Below are 15,271 nucleotides of genomic sequence, written 5' to 3' on the forward strand. Positions count from 1 at the left end.
CGCCATGGAAACCTTCAATAGATCTCGAGGGTGTGTGCACGACGCAAGGGGCACTCACTCGTGTGAAGGAGGCGTGAAATGGATCAACGACAAAGTGGAAGTGTGAGCCAGCCACTTAACGCGTCCGAGCAACGCGTCGTCCCTGGCGATACGTCGCCCGAGTGTCATGGTCAGCCATTGTCAGATCCTCATCAGCGAAAAATCTTATCTGATCCGAGGCCGGCACGAGCAAAAGACCATTGTGCAGCCAGTGCGGACTAGCAGACGGCCTAATTGTGGTTTCAAATGCATTTCCAAGACTGATATCAGCCGCCAGGCCCCAGGGCCTAGCTGCTCACGGAAACGGCCCTTGCATGTTGTGGTGGGGACAGGTCGAATCGTAGCGCGTTGCGACGCGTCTGGGTTTTGGCACAGGTTGTGGCTGGGTACGCAGCTGAGCGACCCTTTTGCAATTCCTGCACATCTGGGGAGGAAGAATATGGGCAATATGGGTGTCTTTGGATTGCATGCAGACACAATGTTGCGCGTAGCTACTTAATTCATCTAATTTTGTGGTCGAAGGGCTGGGAAAAGCATGGTGATGGGTGTTGCGAACGCATGAGCTCATAGCGCACTTTTCGCGTCGAGGGGGTACTAGCGGCCGCAAGCGCGATCGCCTTGTCACGTGCTCGCGAGTGAACGCGGATTTATAGACTGAGCGCGTCTCTTCTCTGTCCCTCTCGACACTACAACGCACAACTACTTCTTACAAGCACATCCACCTGTCTTGTCTTCTCCACGCTTGTGTCCTTCTACACCCGACCCAGTGCATTATTATCACCTTTTTTCTTCGCTTCACAAACAATGTCTGCTCTTCAGTCTACACCTTCCAAGCAGGTACGTCACGCTACATGCGGGACATGTACTTCCACGCGACGCGTCCATACTAACGCGTCATACAGGTGGCATCTGCAATTGAGTCTCTCAAGATGACCAACTCACCAGCAAAGACACTCGACTTCTCGGACTCAGACAAGGAAAACGTTTTCAAGCCCATTGTCGGCATTCCAGATGACTTCGACGCCAATGTTGAGGACGTCAAGCCTACAGTCGCGTCCTCCATTAAGGCTGAGGAGGCACACGAGCCCCTCCTTCAAGAGAACCCGGGACGCTTTGTCCTCTTCCCCATAAAGTACCACGATGTAGGTTTTTCCACTTTACGCGTCTGTTGGCGCGTCAATCAAGTCTGTACCATGACTCGTGCTAATTGATTTCTCATAGGTCTGGCAAATGTACAAGAAGGCCGAGGCTTCTTTCTGGACCGCCGAAGAGATTGACCTCTCCAAGGATCTCCACGACTGGAACAAACGTCTCAACGACGACGAGCGCTTCTTCATCTCCCACGTCCTCGCCTTCTTCGCCGCCTCTGATGGCATCGTCAACGAGAACCTGGTTGAGCGTTTCTCGAGCGAAGTACAAATCCCTGAGGCACGATGCTTCTACGGCTTCCAGATCATGATGGAGAATGTCCACTCCGAGACCTACTCTCTGCTCATCGATACATACATTAGCGAGCCAAGGCAGCGCCAGTACCTTTTCAACGCCATTGACAACAGTAAGTTGCCCAACAACGCGCTTCAATTACGCGTCTAACGTGTCATAGTTCCCTGCATCCGCAAGAAGGCCGACTGGGCTCTGCGATGGATCTCTGACAAGAACTCCACCTTTGCCAATCGTCTCGTTGCATTCGCTGCCGTCGAGGGTATCTTCTTCAGTGGATCGTTCGCATCCATCTTTTGGCTCAAGAAGCGTGGTCTGATGCCTGGTCTTACCTTCTCCAACGAGCTCATCTCTCGTGACGAGGGCATGCACACCGACTTCGCCTGCTTGCTCTTCTCTCTTCTCAATACCCGCCCTAGCAAGGAGTCTGTCCAAGCCATCATCACCGAGGCTGTTGCGATCGAACAAGAGTTCCTCAGCGACGCACTGCCATGCGCCCTGCTCGGCATGAACGCCAAGCTCATGTGCCAGTACATTGAGTTCGTTGCTGATCGTCTGCTGCTTGCTCTGGGCAACACCAAGGTTTACCACGCCACGAACCCCTTTGACTTTATGGAGAACATCTCACTTGCTGGCAAGACCAACTTCTTCGAGAAGCGTGTCGGTGACTACCAGAAGGCTGGTGTCATGGCAAGCACAAAGAAGCATGAGCAGAAGGATGGCTCATCATCGCCCGCACCCGAGCCTCAAGGCCAGTCTGGTGACTTCTGCTTTGACGAGGACTTTTAGACGCCTCCCTTTGTTTCCTTGTCATGTTTCTACTATCTAATTCCTGTATACCACCCTGGACGCTGGTGCCGGACATCATTTGTCTGCATCTTCTGGCCTTTGCATTGCTGGAGTCTCCGATACTCCTTGGACATTGGCGTCATGGCGTAGTTGATTTTTTGAGCAAGACTCTGGATGAGCGACGCGGCTGGGTATGGACTTTGCACGCGATGGATCAACGACCTATATCCCCCACTGAATAATTATGAATACAATATATCAATCAATGAAACCTTGACCCAATTGTGATAACTACTTGTTTCCTTTTTGTGACTATTTCTGGCAGTCCGCGTGGCTTTGGTCCCACGAGGCCGGTCAGCCTTGGCGTGCTTGATCTCACGCAAGCTTCGGGTGAACCACGCCCATCGGGCCTACCGATGTCCGCGGTGCATATCGTCTCAACATGGCAGATCAGCCATCCTTCACTCCCCATTGCTCATCCCTTGGTTCTCCATGCGACCGAATCCAAGGTACAATTCACATGACGTCACTCATCCATGTGGCGTTATCGTGCCGAGGCTATCGTGATCCAAATCAGAACAAGCGAATTGTCCGCCCGCAGGCAGTTTCGCGGCGCGCCTAGCCTATCATTCGAGGTTCACTTAAGGACCCATTCGCCTCGGACGAAATCTCCAGGCATGCCCATCTCCAGCCGCGCGGCACGATTGCAGAGGGCCGGACATGACATGCATGACAGCAGCCGCCAACTAGGTTGTGTCAATATCCGTGACTCTCCGCAAAGACGACCCTGACAAAGTCTGGGCCTTACGCCTCTGGAATCTTCGCTTACTGTTCCTGCGCATCCAACGCATTGCCCGAGTACAGCTCACCTGTATTCCTTAGGCCAACACATACCTTGTGTGTTGTATGTGCTTTGCAATCTACTATATCAAAGCCCGCGTAGGTTCATGTCGCACTGTCACATGTACACATGGCCGATGCAATCCCCAAGATCATCACCACGCCTGCCGGTCGAAGCGCCGCTGTCCAGAGGCAGGAAACCGCATCCTCGACCACGATTGACGGTAACTCTTCACACCTCGCTATTCGGGGAGTCAAATCACTAACACTGAAGTCCCACATAGCGCCGTTGTCGAACAAGAAACTTGTCGCAAAGCTAAGAAGCCCTACAGCATCACCTGCGCAGCAACATAATGATGCGCAACAAAATGGAGGAAGCTTGGGGGGTGCGATAGGATTATCGGAAACGCCCTTGGATCCGCTCTCGCAAGTATGTCTTTGAGGATTGCCTTTGCGCCGAAATAGAATACTACTAATGCAATTGTGTTTAGCAAATCTTCAATAGAACAAATACGTCACCTGCGGCTCAGAAGCTTCGGTCGCAGAACTCGGAGCCCGTCGCAAGTCAATTACCGATAGAGTCAAATGATATTGGCATGGATAAGGTTAGTGGTGAGACAGCTCGCGGCGCTGGTGGGAATAAGGCCGATAAGAAGTAAGTGTTTGCAAGGACGAGGTAAGGCGACCGATAAATGAGGCTGACAACTTTGCCAGAAGAGTATCGTTTCTTAGTCGCTTTATGGGCAGCACCAAGAAAAAGAGCAACCCGGACGGTATAAGCGACAATGGCTCCGAACCAGACGACCCACGTCACGAGGGTATGAATGCCCAGCTCTATGTCAACAACCTCAGTTTCAGTCCAAAAACCCCACATCCCCCGGCATACATCAAAGTAAGGGCAAGGTTCAAGAAGGAAAAGGAGTTTGATCGCGTCTTTCTCGCGCAGGAGCTGCGATATGGGTCAGGAAGGAAAAGCCCGCCGGCTGCTGGATCAAATCCAGCGCCGCAATCTGGATCTGCAGCTACACACAATCCGATCTGGGCCGTTGAATTCAGCAAGGATGGAAGATATCTTGCTGTTGGTGGACAGGATCGGGTGATTAGGGTATGGGCCGTCATAGACAGTCCAGAACGACGTCGAGCGCACGAAAACACTGAAAGAGATCGACATGCGCACCATGAAGAGGCCAAGCACCTCAGTGCGCCAGTATTTGAGCAGAAGCCAATTCGTGAATACCAAGGACACACGTCGACTATCTTGGATTTGAGCTGGAGTAAGGTATGTTATGGGATGATGAACTACCAGAATGGTGTTACTAACAAGCAAAAGAATAATTTCCTCTTATCTTCATCAATGGACAAGACCGTACGCCTGTGGCACATAAGCCGCGATGACAACTTGTGCACGTTCAAGCATTCCGACTTTGTGCCTTCGATACAGTTCCATCCGACCGATGATCGATTTTTCCTCGCTGGATCCTTGGACGCGAAATTACGGCTTTGGAGTATTCCGGATAAAAGTGTTGCATACTCAACGACAGCTCCAGACATGATCACATCAGTCGCCTTTACACCCGATGGAAAGACGTGTATAGCGGGCACGCTTGGTGGACTTTGCCTATTCTACGATACCGAGGGCCTAAAGTGGCAGGCGCAACTCCATGTCAAATCGACCAGAGGTCAGAATGCAAAGGGCAGTAAAATCACAGGGATTCAGGCAACGTATTGGCCACCGGGTAGCGACGATGGTGAAGTCAAACTTCTGGTGTCGAGTAATGACTCAAGACTGCGGATATACAATATGAAGGACAAGACGCTGGAGATGAAGTTCCGTGGCCATCAAAACATGTGCAGCCAAATCCGAGCAACTTTTGCTGATGGCACCGGACACATTGTGTGCGGAAGTGAGGACCGTAAAACGTACATTTGGTCGACATCCGCGCTGGAAGGCGGCGAGAAGAGAGACCAGCGGCCAGTGGAAATGTTCGAAGCTCACAATTCAATCACTACTTGCGCGATCATCGCACCCATGCAGACAAGACGGCTTCTGAGCGCATCAGAAGACCCGATCTTTGACCTCTGTAATCCACCACCGGTTACATTGGTTTCAAAGGCGGAGTCTGTAGTATCATCGCGAGCGCCTACGGAGACAGGATCAGCACATCTGACACCTGCAGCTACAGACACGCGGTTCAAGAAGGCGGCTGGAAGTCCAGCATATATTGCGCGCTCTGCACATCGCGGAGGCAACATTATCGTTACAGCAGATTATACTGGTGCTCTCAAGGTGTTTCGACAGGACTGTGCATTCCAGAAACGCATACGACAGAGCGAGCAGTGGGACACTACTTTAATGAAACGAGCATCCGTCATCGGCCGACCAAGCAGCATAATCTCACGTACCAGCCGGTCTCGACGAGACAGTGTATCTACCCAGCCACCCAACGACCGCATCATGACCTGGCGACAAGACATCACTCACGGCAGCATCGACTCTGGCACCTCCCTTTCCATCCGCAGCGCCTCACCCCGCAAATCCCTCGCAGCCCTAAACCTCAACGCCTCGCCCTCCTCCCGCTCCCATTCCCCCGTCCTCCGCCCCTTAAAAACAAACGATACCCCCGGCACCTCCTCCTCCCGCGACCCAAGCACACCCCCCATCTACAGCACTACCCACTCTTCCACCTCCTCCCTGCACAAACACCCCGAAAAACACGACCTCGATGACATCGATTCTCCTCTTCCTACTGCCCCCCGCAACAACGACGACATCGACACCACAAACCCCCTCCTCCAACTCTCCGACCCCATTTCCAATCCTCTAGCCCTACTGAATGGTCAAAGCTGGCTCTTCTGGACGAGCAACGCGAAGAAACCTGTGGGTGGTGTAGCGGCGAATACGCGCCCGGATTTACTGGGAAGAACAAGTTCGACGAGTCAGGTTAGTCGGTTGACGGATGAGAGGAGTGAGGGGGGGTCATTTGAGGAGGGGAGGGGGAGGTAGATGGTTGCTTGTTTGGGGGGGGGGGGGGGTTTGAAGCCTATTTTTTCACGTTAATTTTTTTTGGTTTTCTTGGGGTTAAAATGGATAGAGGTGTTTTGGGATGGGAATTGCATAGATATGTGGGATGAGTGGAATGAATTTTCTTGCTCGGTTGATTATTTGGAGTGTGCTTGTCTCTATTTTTTTCCCGCTGCCCTTCTTCCTGGTGCGTTACCATTTCCTTACCGTTGAAGTAATCCAAGATATGTTTAGGGCATAAATCAAAAACACATTTTGCAGTCACTGGGTATCATTATTAGGTGAGGTCAGTAAATATCCGACTAGCGAAAAATCTGCATCCCACGCGCATGATATCAATGTTATACAATGGCACGCAACTCGGACTTGCAAAAAAAAGAGTATCCTCTACCCAATACTGGGCAAAAAGGATGACCTAACCAGGGGTCGAACCTGGAATCTCTTGATGTCGAATGAATCGTAGTCAAGCGCCTTGCCATTGGGCCATTAGGCCGATTGTTTTGAATCGATGTAAGACATGGGATTTGATATGTAAATAAACACTACCAAAAAACATGCAGCATCAAGACATATCCAACTCATAGACTTCCAGTCGCAACCCTCTTTATCAGCGTGAAAACTTTTCCTACGGCACTCATCCCACCTCCGCTCCACACAATTGCCCTGTGGAGTCACAAACCTCGTCCAATTCCACTAACCCGATCCGACACTAGCGTTCCCGGACCCCTGTCCATATACCTCCCCATCTCCCAGTCGGTCTGTCAGTCGCGCGCGCCAGCAAACAACCCGGCTACTACCGCATCCCCACGCGCGAAACAGCATCGGAACTTGTTGCTAACTCTCCTCCCTCCCTCCCTCCTTTCCAAAGAAAAACAAAAAACAAAGAGAAAGAGCTTGGAAGAAGACGAAGGGGGTTTTGAAGAGAGAAGAGATGGAAGCAGACGCCGATGGTATCGCAGAGAAAGTGCAGTCGCTGAGTGACTTGGAGCTTGCGGTGCTGATATGTTTGATTGCGGAGCAGCATTGCGTTATTGAGTGTGAGGTGGAGGGGTTGAGGGGGGTGCAGGTGGAACTTGAGTTGGTTAGCGTCCCCCATCTCCACGTCAGTGGAAAGTCGGTGGAAAGGAGAAATGTTTAGGGGTAGTGTTTGAAGCTGACGTTGCAACAGGTAGCAGCCAAGGTGTTCGGACTTGCGTGTGCGGTGCTGGAGTGCGACGAGGGGATGTCGCTGGATGAGTTTGGGAGGGGGATTTTAGTGGATGGCGAGGGGGAAGAGGACGGTGGGCGCATTGCGAATGTGGTTGTTGCGAGGGAGTTGAATCGGGCCAGTGAGCAGGTGCAGGTTCAGGCTTTGGAGGTGAGGTGAGTTCTATGGGTGGGTTGGGTGATTTTGCTGATTTATGATGGGGTTAGCTTATACGGGGAAAACGGAATTTCACGAGGACGGCGGTGCATGCGGCGCCGAAGCCGTTTTTGTTTATTGCATTGAATGCGGCGGATAGTCCGAGGTTGACTATACATTTGGTGAGCTGCGGTTTAGGTCTTTTGGTTTCGGGGGTTTGCTGACGTGGCTGCAGAATGATCAGTTTTTCATTTCGCATAGGCATCAAGTCGAAGATGGGCTGCCGAATCTTGAAGAGTTGCAAGAGAAGGAACGCGTTTTTGATGATGCCTCTTCGATGTCTTCTGTGGTGCGTACGGTTCCGTTCATGGCAGGGAAACATAAACCGCAGAGTGCATTGTTCACATCAGAAGTAAGTCTCTTGGATCGATTACCCAACGATAGCTAACAGTTCCAGGATCTCGCCAATCTATCAAAGCTTACAGCAGGAGTCAAGATTAGCTCAGAAGTGCGGGCATATCTATACAACATTGTCGTCTTTATGAGGCTACATCGTGCAGTTGCAGGAGGAGTGTCGGCGCTAGCTACAAGACACTTTAGCATGTTGGCCCAGTGAGTTGAGCGCTGCTTGAGACGAATGAAGCTGATTGTGCTAGTACACTTGCCCCGCTCCACGGCTTGGATTACATGTCACCGTCCATGGTTGCACTGGCCGCTCGCAAGATATACCCACATCGCATAGTCATCACTGCGCCGGAGCACGAACGCAGCATGCAATGGGGTAGCTCTCTGGAAGCGGTGAAAGCAGTGTTGGAAGGTGTCACCCCCGAGGACGTGATTGAGGAAGTGCTCGAGTCGGTTGAGGTACCACTGTAGCAGTGCCACTAGGCAAGAGCTGAGTAAGAATGTGTGTTGCTCATCTCATCGGGGCGTGGTAGATGTGATTGGCAGCTGGTGGGGTCGCAAGCCCTGCCCCTCGCAAAGTGGGACCGTGGCGGCGCGTTGATTCATGCAGCTGCCTCGACGTCAATTACGCACAGGGTACCAGGGAACAGACTACAAAACGCCGGCAGTACCTCGCAATTTTGGGACTGTTCTGCTACCCTTTTGCGCACTTCCACAATGGCAACAACCTACTTCGACCAACTGAGTCCGGGCATCCAGGGCGCAATCGAGGTACCTGACGCCCACCAGACGTCATAGCCATGCGCTTATACTAACTTCCTTATTGAGAGCGAGCTTGGGGACCAAGATTCCAAGAGCATTGCCAGCGTAAATAGCCATGATGATGCCTTAGAGGTGCGCATTGAGTTATTTCTCCCCTTTTTTCTTTCACTCTCGCTCACAAACACCGGCAGGTGGTTTTCGAAGGCGGATACAACGGCCACCGCCGCAAAGCCTCACTCGCACCCCACCCTTCGGGCAAGATGACGTCGCGTCCGGAAAATGACCGACGAACCACCGCGTGCATTGTTCATTCGCTTCTCGAAAAACATGAGGGCCTCCCCGTCAAGGACCATTCGCAGTCGTATGAGGGCCTGGCCCAGGAGCGGCGTGTCGACAAGGATGCAGACAAGGAGCGCACTCACGAGCGGGAGCACTCGCGGCTATTGACCAAGAAGGAGCTGTCGGACATGGCTTTTGGTATCCGGGAACTTTCCAAGAAGCTATCGCAGATCCGCCTGAAGCTGCACGTCAAGAACATCTTCATAATTGGCAAAGCCCACGACGAGGGTCTGATCAAGCATTCGCATGAGGTCACCGAGTGGTTGCTGACCAAGGACTCGGCATACACGGTGTATGTTTTGGCTTTTTGATACAATGGGCAAGACTGACAGGATGTAGCTATGTGGAACAAACATTGAAGGACAATCACATCTTCAATGCCAAAGACCTTCTCGACAAGGACAGGTTCAAGGGGCGTCTCAAGTTCTGGACAAATGAAATGTGTGCGCAGAGGCCGCAGACCTTTGATATCGTCCTGGCAGTATGACAGCAAAATCGATTCGAACCGTACAGGACTGACACTTATGTAGCTAGGTGGTGACGGCACCGTCTTGTACGCATCATGGCTCTTCCAGCGCATCGTTCCCCCGACGATTGCCTTTTCGCTAGGATCTCTTGGCTTCCTTACTAAATTCGACTTTGAACTCTATCCACAATCGCTTTCCCGAGCTTTCGCAGACGGTATAACAGTTAGCCTACGCCTCCGATTCGAAGCTACTATTATGCGGTCCCAAGAGCGCGATCCCAAGGGACGCGATTTGGTTGAGGAACTTATTGGAGAAGAGTCTGAAGACCATCACACACATTACTCGGATGGAACTCACAACATTTTGAACGAAGTGGTTGTTGATCGAGGGCCAAACCCAACCATGTCGTCCATCGAGTTGTTTGGCGACGATGAGCACTTTACTACTGTCCAAGCTGACGGTATCTGTGTGTCCACTCCCACGGGATCTACTGCGTACAACCTTGCAGCCGGCGGCTCGCTCTGTCATCCAGACAATCCAGTCGTTCTCGTAACTGCCATATGTGCACACACGCTGTCGTTCCGACCAATTATCCTACCTGATACAATTGTACTACGCTGTGGTGTGCCCTACGATGCAAGGACAAGCTCCTGGGCTAGTTTTGATGGAAGAGAAAGAGTCGAACTGAAGCCGGGCGATTACGTAACCATTAGTGCCAGTCGTTTCCCGTTCCCGAGTGTGCTACCGTTGGATAGGAGGCGGACGGACTGGATCGATAGTATATCGAGGACTCTGAACTGGAACAGCAGACAGAAACAGAAGGCGTTCAAGGAGTGGAGCTCGTAGAAATAGATGCTGTTGATAGTGATGAGGACTAGTCACGTTTAGTAAACCAAATAGATGGCATTGTCTGATCAGGGCTATTTCGTGTAATTTCCAGCATTTGCCAGTTATATTCGATCTATGCAAAATCACGCTGAAGCAACTCTTGATATCGTGCTCGTCTCTAATTTATCCGCCCTGTTTTCTTTTTTCACAATACTCGAGAAGAGCTGTTTTACTCAGCGATTGATTTGCTATGTTGAAGAGAAGAAAGTTTAGGTTACGAATACGATTTTTTTTGAATATAACTCATGAATGGGACGGCACGCATTTGTTTTGGAGTGATTCATACGCCCTAGTGAATACACAGGTATGACAATGTATCCCTAGTTCGCATGTGGTTCATGGCATTAGTATTTGGATATCCGATATCGCCGCGTGCAGATGCCTAGGGAAGTCAAATGTCTTTCTTACAAAGTATTACATCCGCCATCTTGGGCTAAACCTATATCACAGCTACAAAATTTAAAATTCTCTGGTATCTCAAGTCACACACACACACACACCCAAAAAAAGCACCCCCTAGCATCCTATACAAACAACGGCCCATAGCCCGTTCCCTCACCCCTCTCAACATGCGCCTCCATCGGCTCCTCAAACTCGACTCCATTCTGCGCTTCGCCCTCGCTAACCGGCAACGGCATGTCCCTCCACATACCCTGTATCCTCCTCGCACTCTCAAGAAACCTATCCTGCAAGCCCGCATAATCCTTTGCTGTAAGCTCCCCGTTTCGCTTTTGAAACACGCCATTCACCATGACATGCTTAATGTCTCCGACGTTGGCATGCAGCATGATTGCGGCAATGGGATCGCTCCAACCGAGAATGCTGGGCGCGCGGCCGTTCCAGACGAGGAGGTCTGCTTTGGCTCCTGCGGTTAAGACGCCGATGTCTGGGCGGCGTAGGGCGAGGCCGCCATTGCGGGTTGCGAGGAGGAAGGCTTGGTTTACGGACATGGGGTTGCGGGCGGGGAGGTGGCGGCGGTTGATTATCTCTGTGTAGAGGGTTTTCCTTGCGCTCTGGAGCCAGAGGCGGGCTTGGGTTAGGATGTCGGAAGAGAAGGTGAAGTGGGTGTCTATGCCGAGCGATGCTTGGTCCATGATGAGGTGGCTGTTTGGGTGGAGGTGGCCGTAGTGCATTTCGGACTCGGGGGTCGTGGAAATGAAGTGGTTGTGCTGGCGGAGGAGCTGGGCGTCTGTGGGGGTGTGGTAGCTGGCGTGTGCGAAGATGATGGGGATGGAGGTGTTGAGGAAATTGAAGGGTTGAAGGACTGAGGGGAAGTTGGGGGCACCGTAGACGCCGCCGTTGGCGTGGGTGGTTAGGACGGATACGTTGTGTTCGCTGATACTTGGGTCAGTACGCGTTGAAAAATCCTTGCTGGAATCCACTTACATTGCGAGATCGAGGATGGATCGCGTTTCGCTCTTGTTGTCGCTACTGAAATTATCGTACGAGATGCCCAAGTTGGTAGGCGAGCCATGGAACCGCTCGTCCCTGGTCAAGTCTCGGAAAAGCTTTGTTTGTCCTTCAATTGTAAAGTTTGGGTAGTTTTCAAAGTAGTATGCGAACTCAGCTCGGACACCGCTTTCAAACGTGGCATTCAGTGCTGCCATGGCATGCTCTGCTGACCATGTGCAGTGCGGATAGTCCACGATAGTTGTGACACCTCCGTTCAGGGCTTCGTACAATCCGACTAGCTGACCAATGTATACATCCTCGGGCGTGAGTATTGTAGCAGCAGGCGAGTCGGTGCCATAGCGTTGGAAGTAAGTCATGAGAGTGGTATTGGACCCTAGGGTCTTGAAAGCCGTCTGCCAGCTGTGGCGATGGGTGTCGACAAAGCCTGTTGATATGATGTCGTTGGTCGCATCAACGACTTCCAAATCGGAAGGTAGGGTGCCATTGTACGATGCTGAAAAAACAGCGGAAATGGTGTCGTTTTCGACAAGGACAGAACCATTACGGATGACATTGAGGTAATTGACAGATTTATCCCAAGTGATTACTGTTCCGCCCTGGAACAGTGTGGCAGCACTGCTGAAGGTAGCATATGTTAGGACATAAAGAGGCCAAAGCCGGGACACAAGGTAACTAGACAGCATTTTGACGGAACTCAATTGCAACTTGATGCATCGAACTCAACTGAACGTCGCATCTTATACTGCATGATATTTTACACATGAGATGCATAACATCATATCACATGTGCTGATCCGACAAAACAAGAGTGCTGCAATAGCTGCACGTGCATGGCCGATGACGTGAAGCCAAGATGAGGTTGACAAAGAATTTTGTATACGGTCCATATTTTCCAAACTCTTCCACCAGCACAAGATGCTTGCAGAAAATTCCAGTGGAGCTTGAAAAACACGAAAGATGGCAGTGGAGAGAGAGGACTTGGCAGGCCATGACGCACAGGCCAAGGTGGTGGAGTAGTTGCTGTGGTCCAAACAAGGCACCAGGTCACGTGGGAAAAGCACGGACTCCTTTCCATCGGGTATATATAGAGGGCATCCCCCTACCTTTGCTCTGCATACTTACCTTCTTGCGATGGCCCAGCTCAAGCTTTGGGTCCATCTGATAGTCTCGTCTGCATTGCACAGCGCGGTATGGGACTGTCACGAGCTTCCTTCGGGAATCTCGGCGGGGCAATTTTTGCTGGTCGGCTTTTGAGCTTTTCATTGATCCTATCGCTTTGGCGGTGCATTGAGGAAGGGCTGCTATCGAAATTGTTTGCACTGCGAAAACCGATTCAACGCACTCGAGGCACACGTGTCCAAGGCCTGTACACGTGTCGATAACCTTCATCGTTTGCGCATCAAACGACCAATTGGACGCGCCGAGTGAGGCGAATGTACGCGATACGACGCATCAGGATGGCGGTACTCTGTAGGTAGACCTTCACGCAAACCAACCACTCCAAGGACCGTACCCAACTGGACAACGATAGAAACATCAGGCGACGTGTTTTCCTTTTTGTTTATTCGCCTATGCCTCTGCTCCGAACCAGACTTCTTTCGCGAGTGAGACCCGGTTCCATAGCTACGATATCAGACCATGAGAAGATGTGCAAAAATCAACGACTATATTCATCGACTTGTCTTGAGAGATCACGGAAACATATAGTGAACAGACATGGACACGTCCAACAACTTGCTGTACTACGCGTGGATATGAGTAAAGTTGTGTTTGAAAGCCTCCGCGGACCCCGCCTGTACGTACATCCACTACGTCACTAATACCCGCGTCAGCACCCCCAGCATGATAGACACATCTAACATCACAATTACAGTGACAGGTGGATGTACCATGACAATCAGCTACTCGGGCAAACAGCACAATTGCATCGTCATCGAACTCCAGTGGAACCAGAATCTGGAAGAGAACCGACCGCTAGTCATCAACAAGACCTACAGCTTATGCGAGGCAGTGTTTTGATATAGCGATTAGATTTGATATGGCTTCTCTGGGATTTCCGAATGTTGCTACTCGTTCACTGCATCTACTTCGGTATTGACGCGGTCCCATGGAGGTCGTAAGAATCCGAGCGGTAGTAGCAAACCCCATCATGGAGACTCTTGGAGCCGACGTGTGGCAAAACACCAGCCATATGCAATCTTCCTGTCGTAAACACCTGCACCAGTCTTCTCCAATCTCATCATCGGTGTCTTGGGCCCAAAATTTCGTATAGGCGTTCCTCAAGTCAGCACGTCATATCCACCATCAGATTCGCGTAGCTCTAGCTCGAGTCCGCGGAACCCCGTACAATGTAGTGAATGACTACATTTCGTCACAGTTAATACTAAACTGGAGATAAGCGAGACGGCCATGCACCGCACTCTCCGATCGGGGTAGGGCTGCCAATCATCAGTCGCATTGAACACTATTGCTTCTGCCTAGATGTACTCTACTAGCGATCGAAAGGAATGTGGATGGAAAGCAACTTCATGACGCGTTGAGCTCCAGTTGTAGACAAGATGGCGCACAAGAAGCCGCTCATTGGAACGTCATCTAGCCATCTATACGTACATAAATCTTCATCTTAAAGGTTTCCTGGAGACCATTCACCACCATAAATACCCATTCAAGATGCTCTTCACTCCTCAAATCCGTACCATCTCACGACCTTTGATCCGACAGATACCCGTCTTCAAACAAACTTCCATCAGAATGTCTTCCACCAACCAGCACGGCCAGGGCGCTTCCCACGCTACCGGACAAAGCGCTGTCCCCGGCAAGATCCAAGAGGCTGCCCCCAAGGGCCTTGAGGAGTCCCTCCCCGAGAGCGTAAGTTTTGACATCTGCGTGGCTTTTTAACTTGGGGCTCTTCTAACATGTTCACCCTAGGTCCATCCCACCGGCAGCAACCCAAACAGCCAGTCCACAAGCAAGACGCACGCCCTCAACGACGGCGAAGACTCCATCGTCCCCAAGAAGGTCCAGGAAATCGTTCCTGAGTCTGTCGAGAAGGGTGAGTATCCAAGACTATGTTCAGAATGAAAAGTTGCTAACTTTAACAAAAGCCCTCCCCAACGCCATTCACAACACTGGCAACAAGTAAATACTTTAATACCGGTCTGGATCCAAGAAGGGCGAATGAACGCGTTAATGCGATGAGCTTGTAATGCCACTACCATATGGCATCTGTATATAGCCTGAATGAGTAAAGAATTTTGCATAAAATAAGTTGCGCTACTATGGTGATGTGTAGTGTGAAGTGTAATTTGCGCATTCCGCGTCACAGATTTGAGCCCGAAAACACAGTCGTATAAGCAGAGATTGATTTTGTCTACTAGGCAGGATATGGCTCGAGTATTGAAAGGTTATGGATCTGAGTTCGACGGAATACCTGGATTAAAACAGCCACTATTAGAATAAAGCTACCTTTTGCGAGAAGCCGCATTCACCACGAAGTACGTAATTAAAAAGAAATTATTTCATCTA

General features: G+C 51.0%; 6 protein-coding genes and 1 non-coding gene across 7 annotated transcripts; 5 read left to right on the forward strand and 2 right to left on the reverse strand.

Moving 5' to 3' along the window:
• Positions 1 to 725: 725 nt before the first annotated feature.
• Positions 726 to 2,546, forward strand: COCSADRAFT_181130 (uncharacterized protein). The gene is made up of 4 exons (XM_007701473.1): positions 726 to 876; positions 942 to 1,181; positions 1,261 to 1,594; positions 1,643 to 2,546. Exons 1-4 carry the CDS (start codon positions 844 to 846, stop codon positions 2,266 to 2,268), a joined length of 1,233 nt encoding a protein of 410 aa, XP_007699663.1. The 5' UTR covers positions 726 to 843; the 3' UTR covers positions 2,269 to 2,546.
• Positions 2,547 to 3,080: 534 nt separating this feature from the next.
• On the forward strand, positions 3,081 to 6,120 carry COCSADRAFT_116726 (uncharacterized protein). Its single transcript, XM_007701474.1, has 5 exons — positions 3,081 to 3,332; positions 3,393 to 3,538; positions 3,600 to 3,763; positions 3,823 to 4,387; positions 4,439 to 6,120. The coding sequence occupies exons 1-5, from the start codon at positions 3,239 to 3,241 to the stop codon at positions 6,110 to 6,112; spliced, it is 2,643 nt and encodes an 880-aa protein (XP_007699664.1). The 5' UTR covers positions 3,081 to 3,238; the 3' UTR covers positions 6,113 to 6,120.
• Positions 6,121 to 6,541: 421 nt separating this feature from the next.
• On the reverse strand, positions 6,542 to 6,623 carry COCSADRAFT_t42. The gene has a single exon. It is a non-coding gene; the product is annotated as a tRNA-Arg (tRNA).
• A 438-nt stretch (positions 6,624 to 7,061) lies between these two features.
• On the forward strand, positions 7,062 to 8,348 carry COCSADRAFT_89083 (uncharacterized protein; the record flags this gene model as incomplete). Its single annotated transcript, XM_007701475.1, has 6 exons — positions 7,062 to 7,211; positions 7,299 to 7,487; positions 7,544 to 7,654; positions 7,708 to 7,884; positions 7,930 to 8,084; positions 8,129 to 8,348. The coding sequence occupies 6 exons, from the start codon at positions 7,062 to 7,064 to the stop codon at positions 8,346 to 8,348; spliced, it is 1,002 nt and encodes a 333-aa protein (XP_007699665.1).
• A 217-nt stretch (positions 8,349 to 8,565) lies between these two features.
• On the forward strand, positions 8,566 to 10,421 carry COCSADRAFT_36532 (uncharacterized protein). Its single transcript, XM_007700998.1, has 5 exons — positions 8,566 to 8,648; positions 8,706 to 8,771; positions 8,831 to 9,270; positions 9,318 to 9,459; positions 9,509 to 10,421. Exons 1-5 carry the CDS (start codon positions 8,595 to 8,597, stop codon positions 10,289 to 10,291), a joined length of 1,485 nt encoding a protein of 494 aa, XP_007699188.1. The 5' UTR covers positions 8,566 to 8,594; the 3' UTR covers positions 10,292 to 10,421.
• Positions 10,422 to 10,656: 235 nt separating this feature from the next.
• COCSADRAFT_141878 (uncharacterized protein) lies at positions 10,657 to 12,502 on the reverse strand. The gene is made up of 2 exons (XM_007701476.1): positions 11,720 to 12,502; positions 10,657 to 11,668 (listed from the first exon to the last, which is right to left on the reverse strand). Exons 1-2 carry the CDS (start codon positions 12,427 to 12,429, stop codon positions 10,858 to 10,860), a joined length of 1,521 nt encoding a protein of 506 aa, XP_007699666.1. The 5' UTR covers positions 12,430 to 12,502; the 3' UTR covers positions 10,657 to 10,857.
• A 1,746-nt stretch (positions 12,503 to 14,248) lies between these two features.
• Positions 14,249 to 15,019, forward strand: COCSADRAFT_141881 (uncharacterized protein). Its single transcript, XM_007701477.1, has 3 exons — positions 14,249 to 14,614; positions 14,675 to 14,798; positions 14,851 to 15,019. Exons 1-3 carry the CDS (start codon positions 14,417 to 14,419, stop codon positions 14,886 to 14,888), a joined length of 360 nt encoding a protein of 119 aa, XP_007699667.1. The 5' UTR covers positions 14,249 to 14,416; the 3' UTR covers positions 14,889 to 15,019.
• Positions 15,020 to 15,271: the final 252 nt, after the last annotated feature.

The sequence above is a fragment of the Bipolaris sorokiniana genome, assembly GCF_000338995.1.
Source record: "Bipolaris sorokiniana ND90Pr unplaced genomic scaffold COCSAscaffold_6, whole genome shotgun sequence".
NCBI classification, from domain to species: Eukaryota; Fungi; Ascomycota; class Dothideomycetes; order Pleosporales; family Pleosporaceae; genus Bipolaris; species Bipolaris sorokiniana.

Bases quoted from the DNA above. Each gene is read 5' to 3' on its own strand.
- COCSADRAFT_141878 (XM_007701476.1), bottom strand. From the start codon at position 12,429: ATGCTGTCTAGTTACCTTGTGTCCCGGCTTTGGCCTCTTTATGTCCTA. The intron at 11,669-11,719 runs GTAAGTGGATTC...CCCAAGTATCAG, and splicing joins TCCATCCTCGATCTCGCAAT to CGAACACAACGTATCCGTCC.
- COCSADRAFT_36532 (XM_007700998.1), top strand. From the start codon at position 8,595: ATGGCAACAACCTACTTCGACCAACTGAGTCCGGGCATCCAGGGCGCA. The intron at 8,772-8,830 runs GTGCGCATTGAG...AAACACCGGCAG, and splicing joins GCCATGATGATGCCTTAGAG to GTGGTTTTCGAAGGCGGATA. The intron at 9,460-9,508 runs GTATGACAGCAA...ACACTTATGTAG, and splicing joins CCTTTGATATCGTCCTGGCA to CTAGGTGGTGACGGCACCGT.
- COCSADRAFT_116726 (XM_007701474.1), top strand. From the start codon at position 3,239: ATGGCCGATGCAATCCCCAAGATCATCACCACGCCTGCCGGTCGAAGC. The intron at 3,539-3,599 runs GTATGTCTTTGA...AATTGTGTTTAG, and splicing joins CCTTGGATCCGCTCTCGCAA to CAAATCTTCAATAGAACAAA. The intron at 3,764-3,822 runs GTAAGTGTTTGC...CAACTTTGCCAG, and splicing joins GGGAATAAGGCCGATAAGAA to AAGAGTATCGTTTCTTAGTC.
- COCSADRAFT_141881 (XM_007701477.1), top strand. From the start codon at position 14,417: ATGCTCTTCACTCCTCAAATCCGTACCATCTCACGACCTTTGATCCGA. The intron at 14,615-14,674 runs GTAAGTTTTGAC...TGTTCACCCTAG, and splicing joins AGGAGTCCCTCCCCGAGAGC to GTCCATCCCACCGGCAGCAA. The intron at 14,799-14,850 runs GTGAGTATCCAA...CTTTAACAAAAG, and splicing joins TCCTGAGTCTGTCGAGAAGG to CCCTCCCCAACGCCATTCAC.
- COCSADRAFT_181130 (XM_007701473.1), top strand. From the start codon at position 844: ATGTCTGCTCTTCAGTCTACACCTTCCAAGCAG. The intron at 877-941 runs GTACGTCACGCT...CGCGTCATACAG, and splicing joins AGTCTACACCTTCCAAGCAG to GTGGCATCTGCAATTGAGTC. The intron at 1,595-1,642 runs GTAAGTTGCCCA...AACGTGTCATAG, and splicing joins TTTCAACGCCATTGACAACA to TTCCCTGCATCCGCAAGAAG.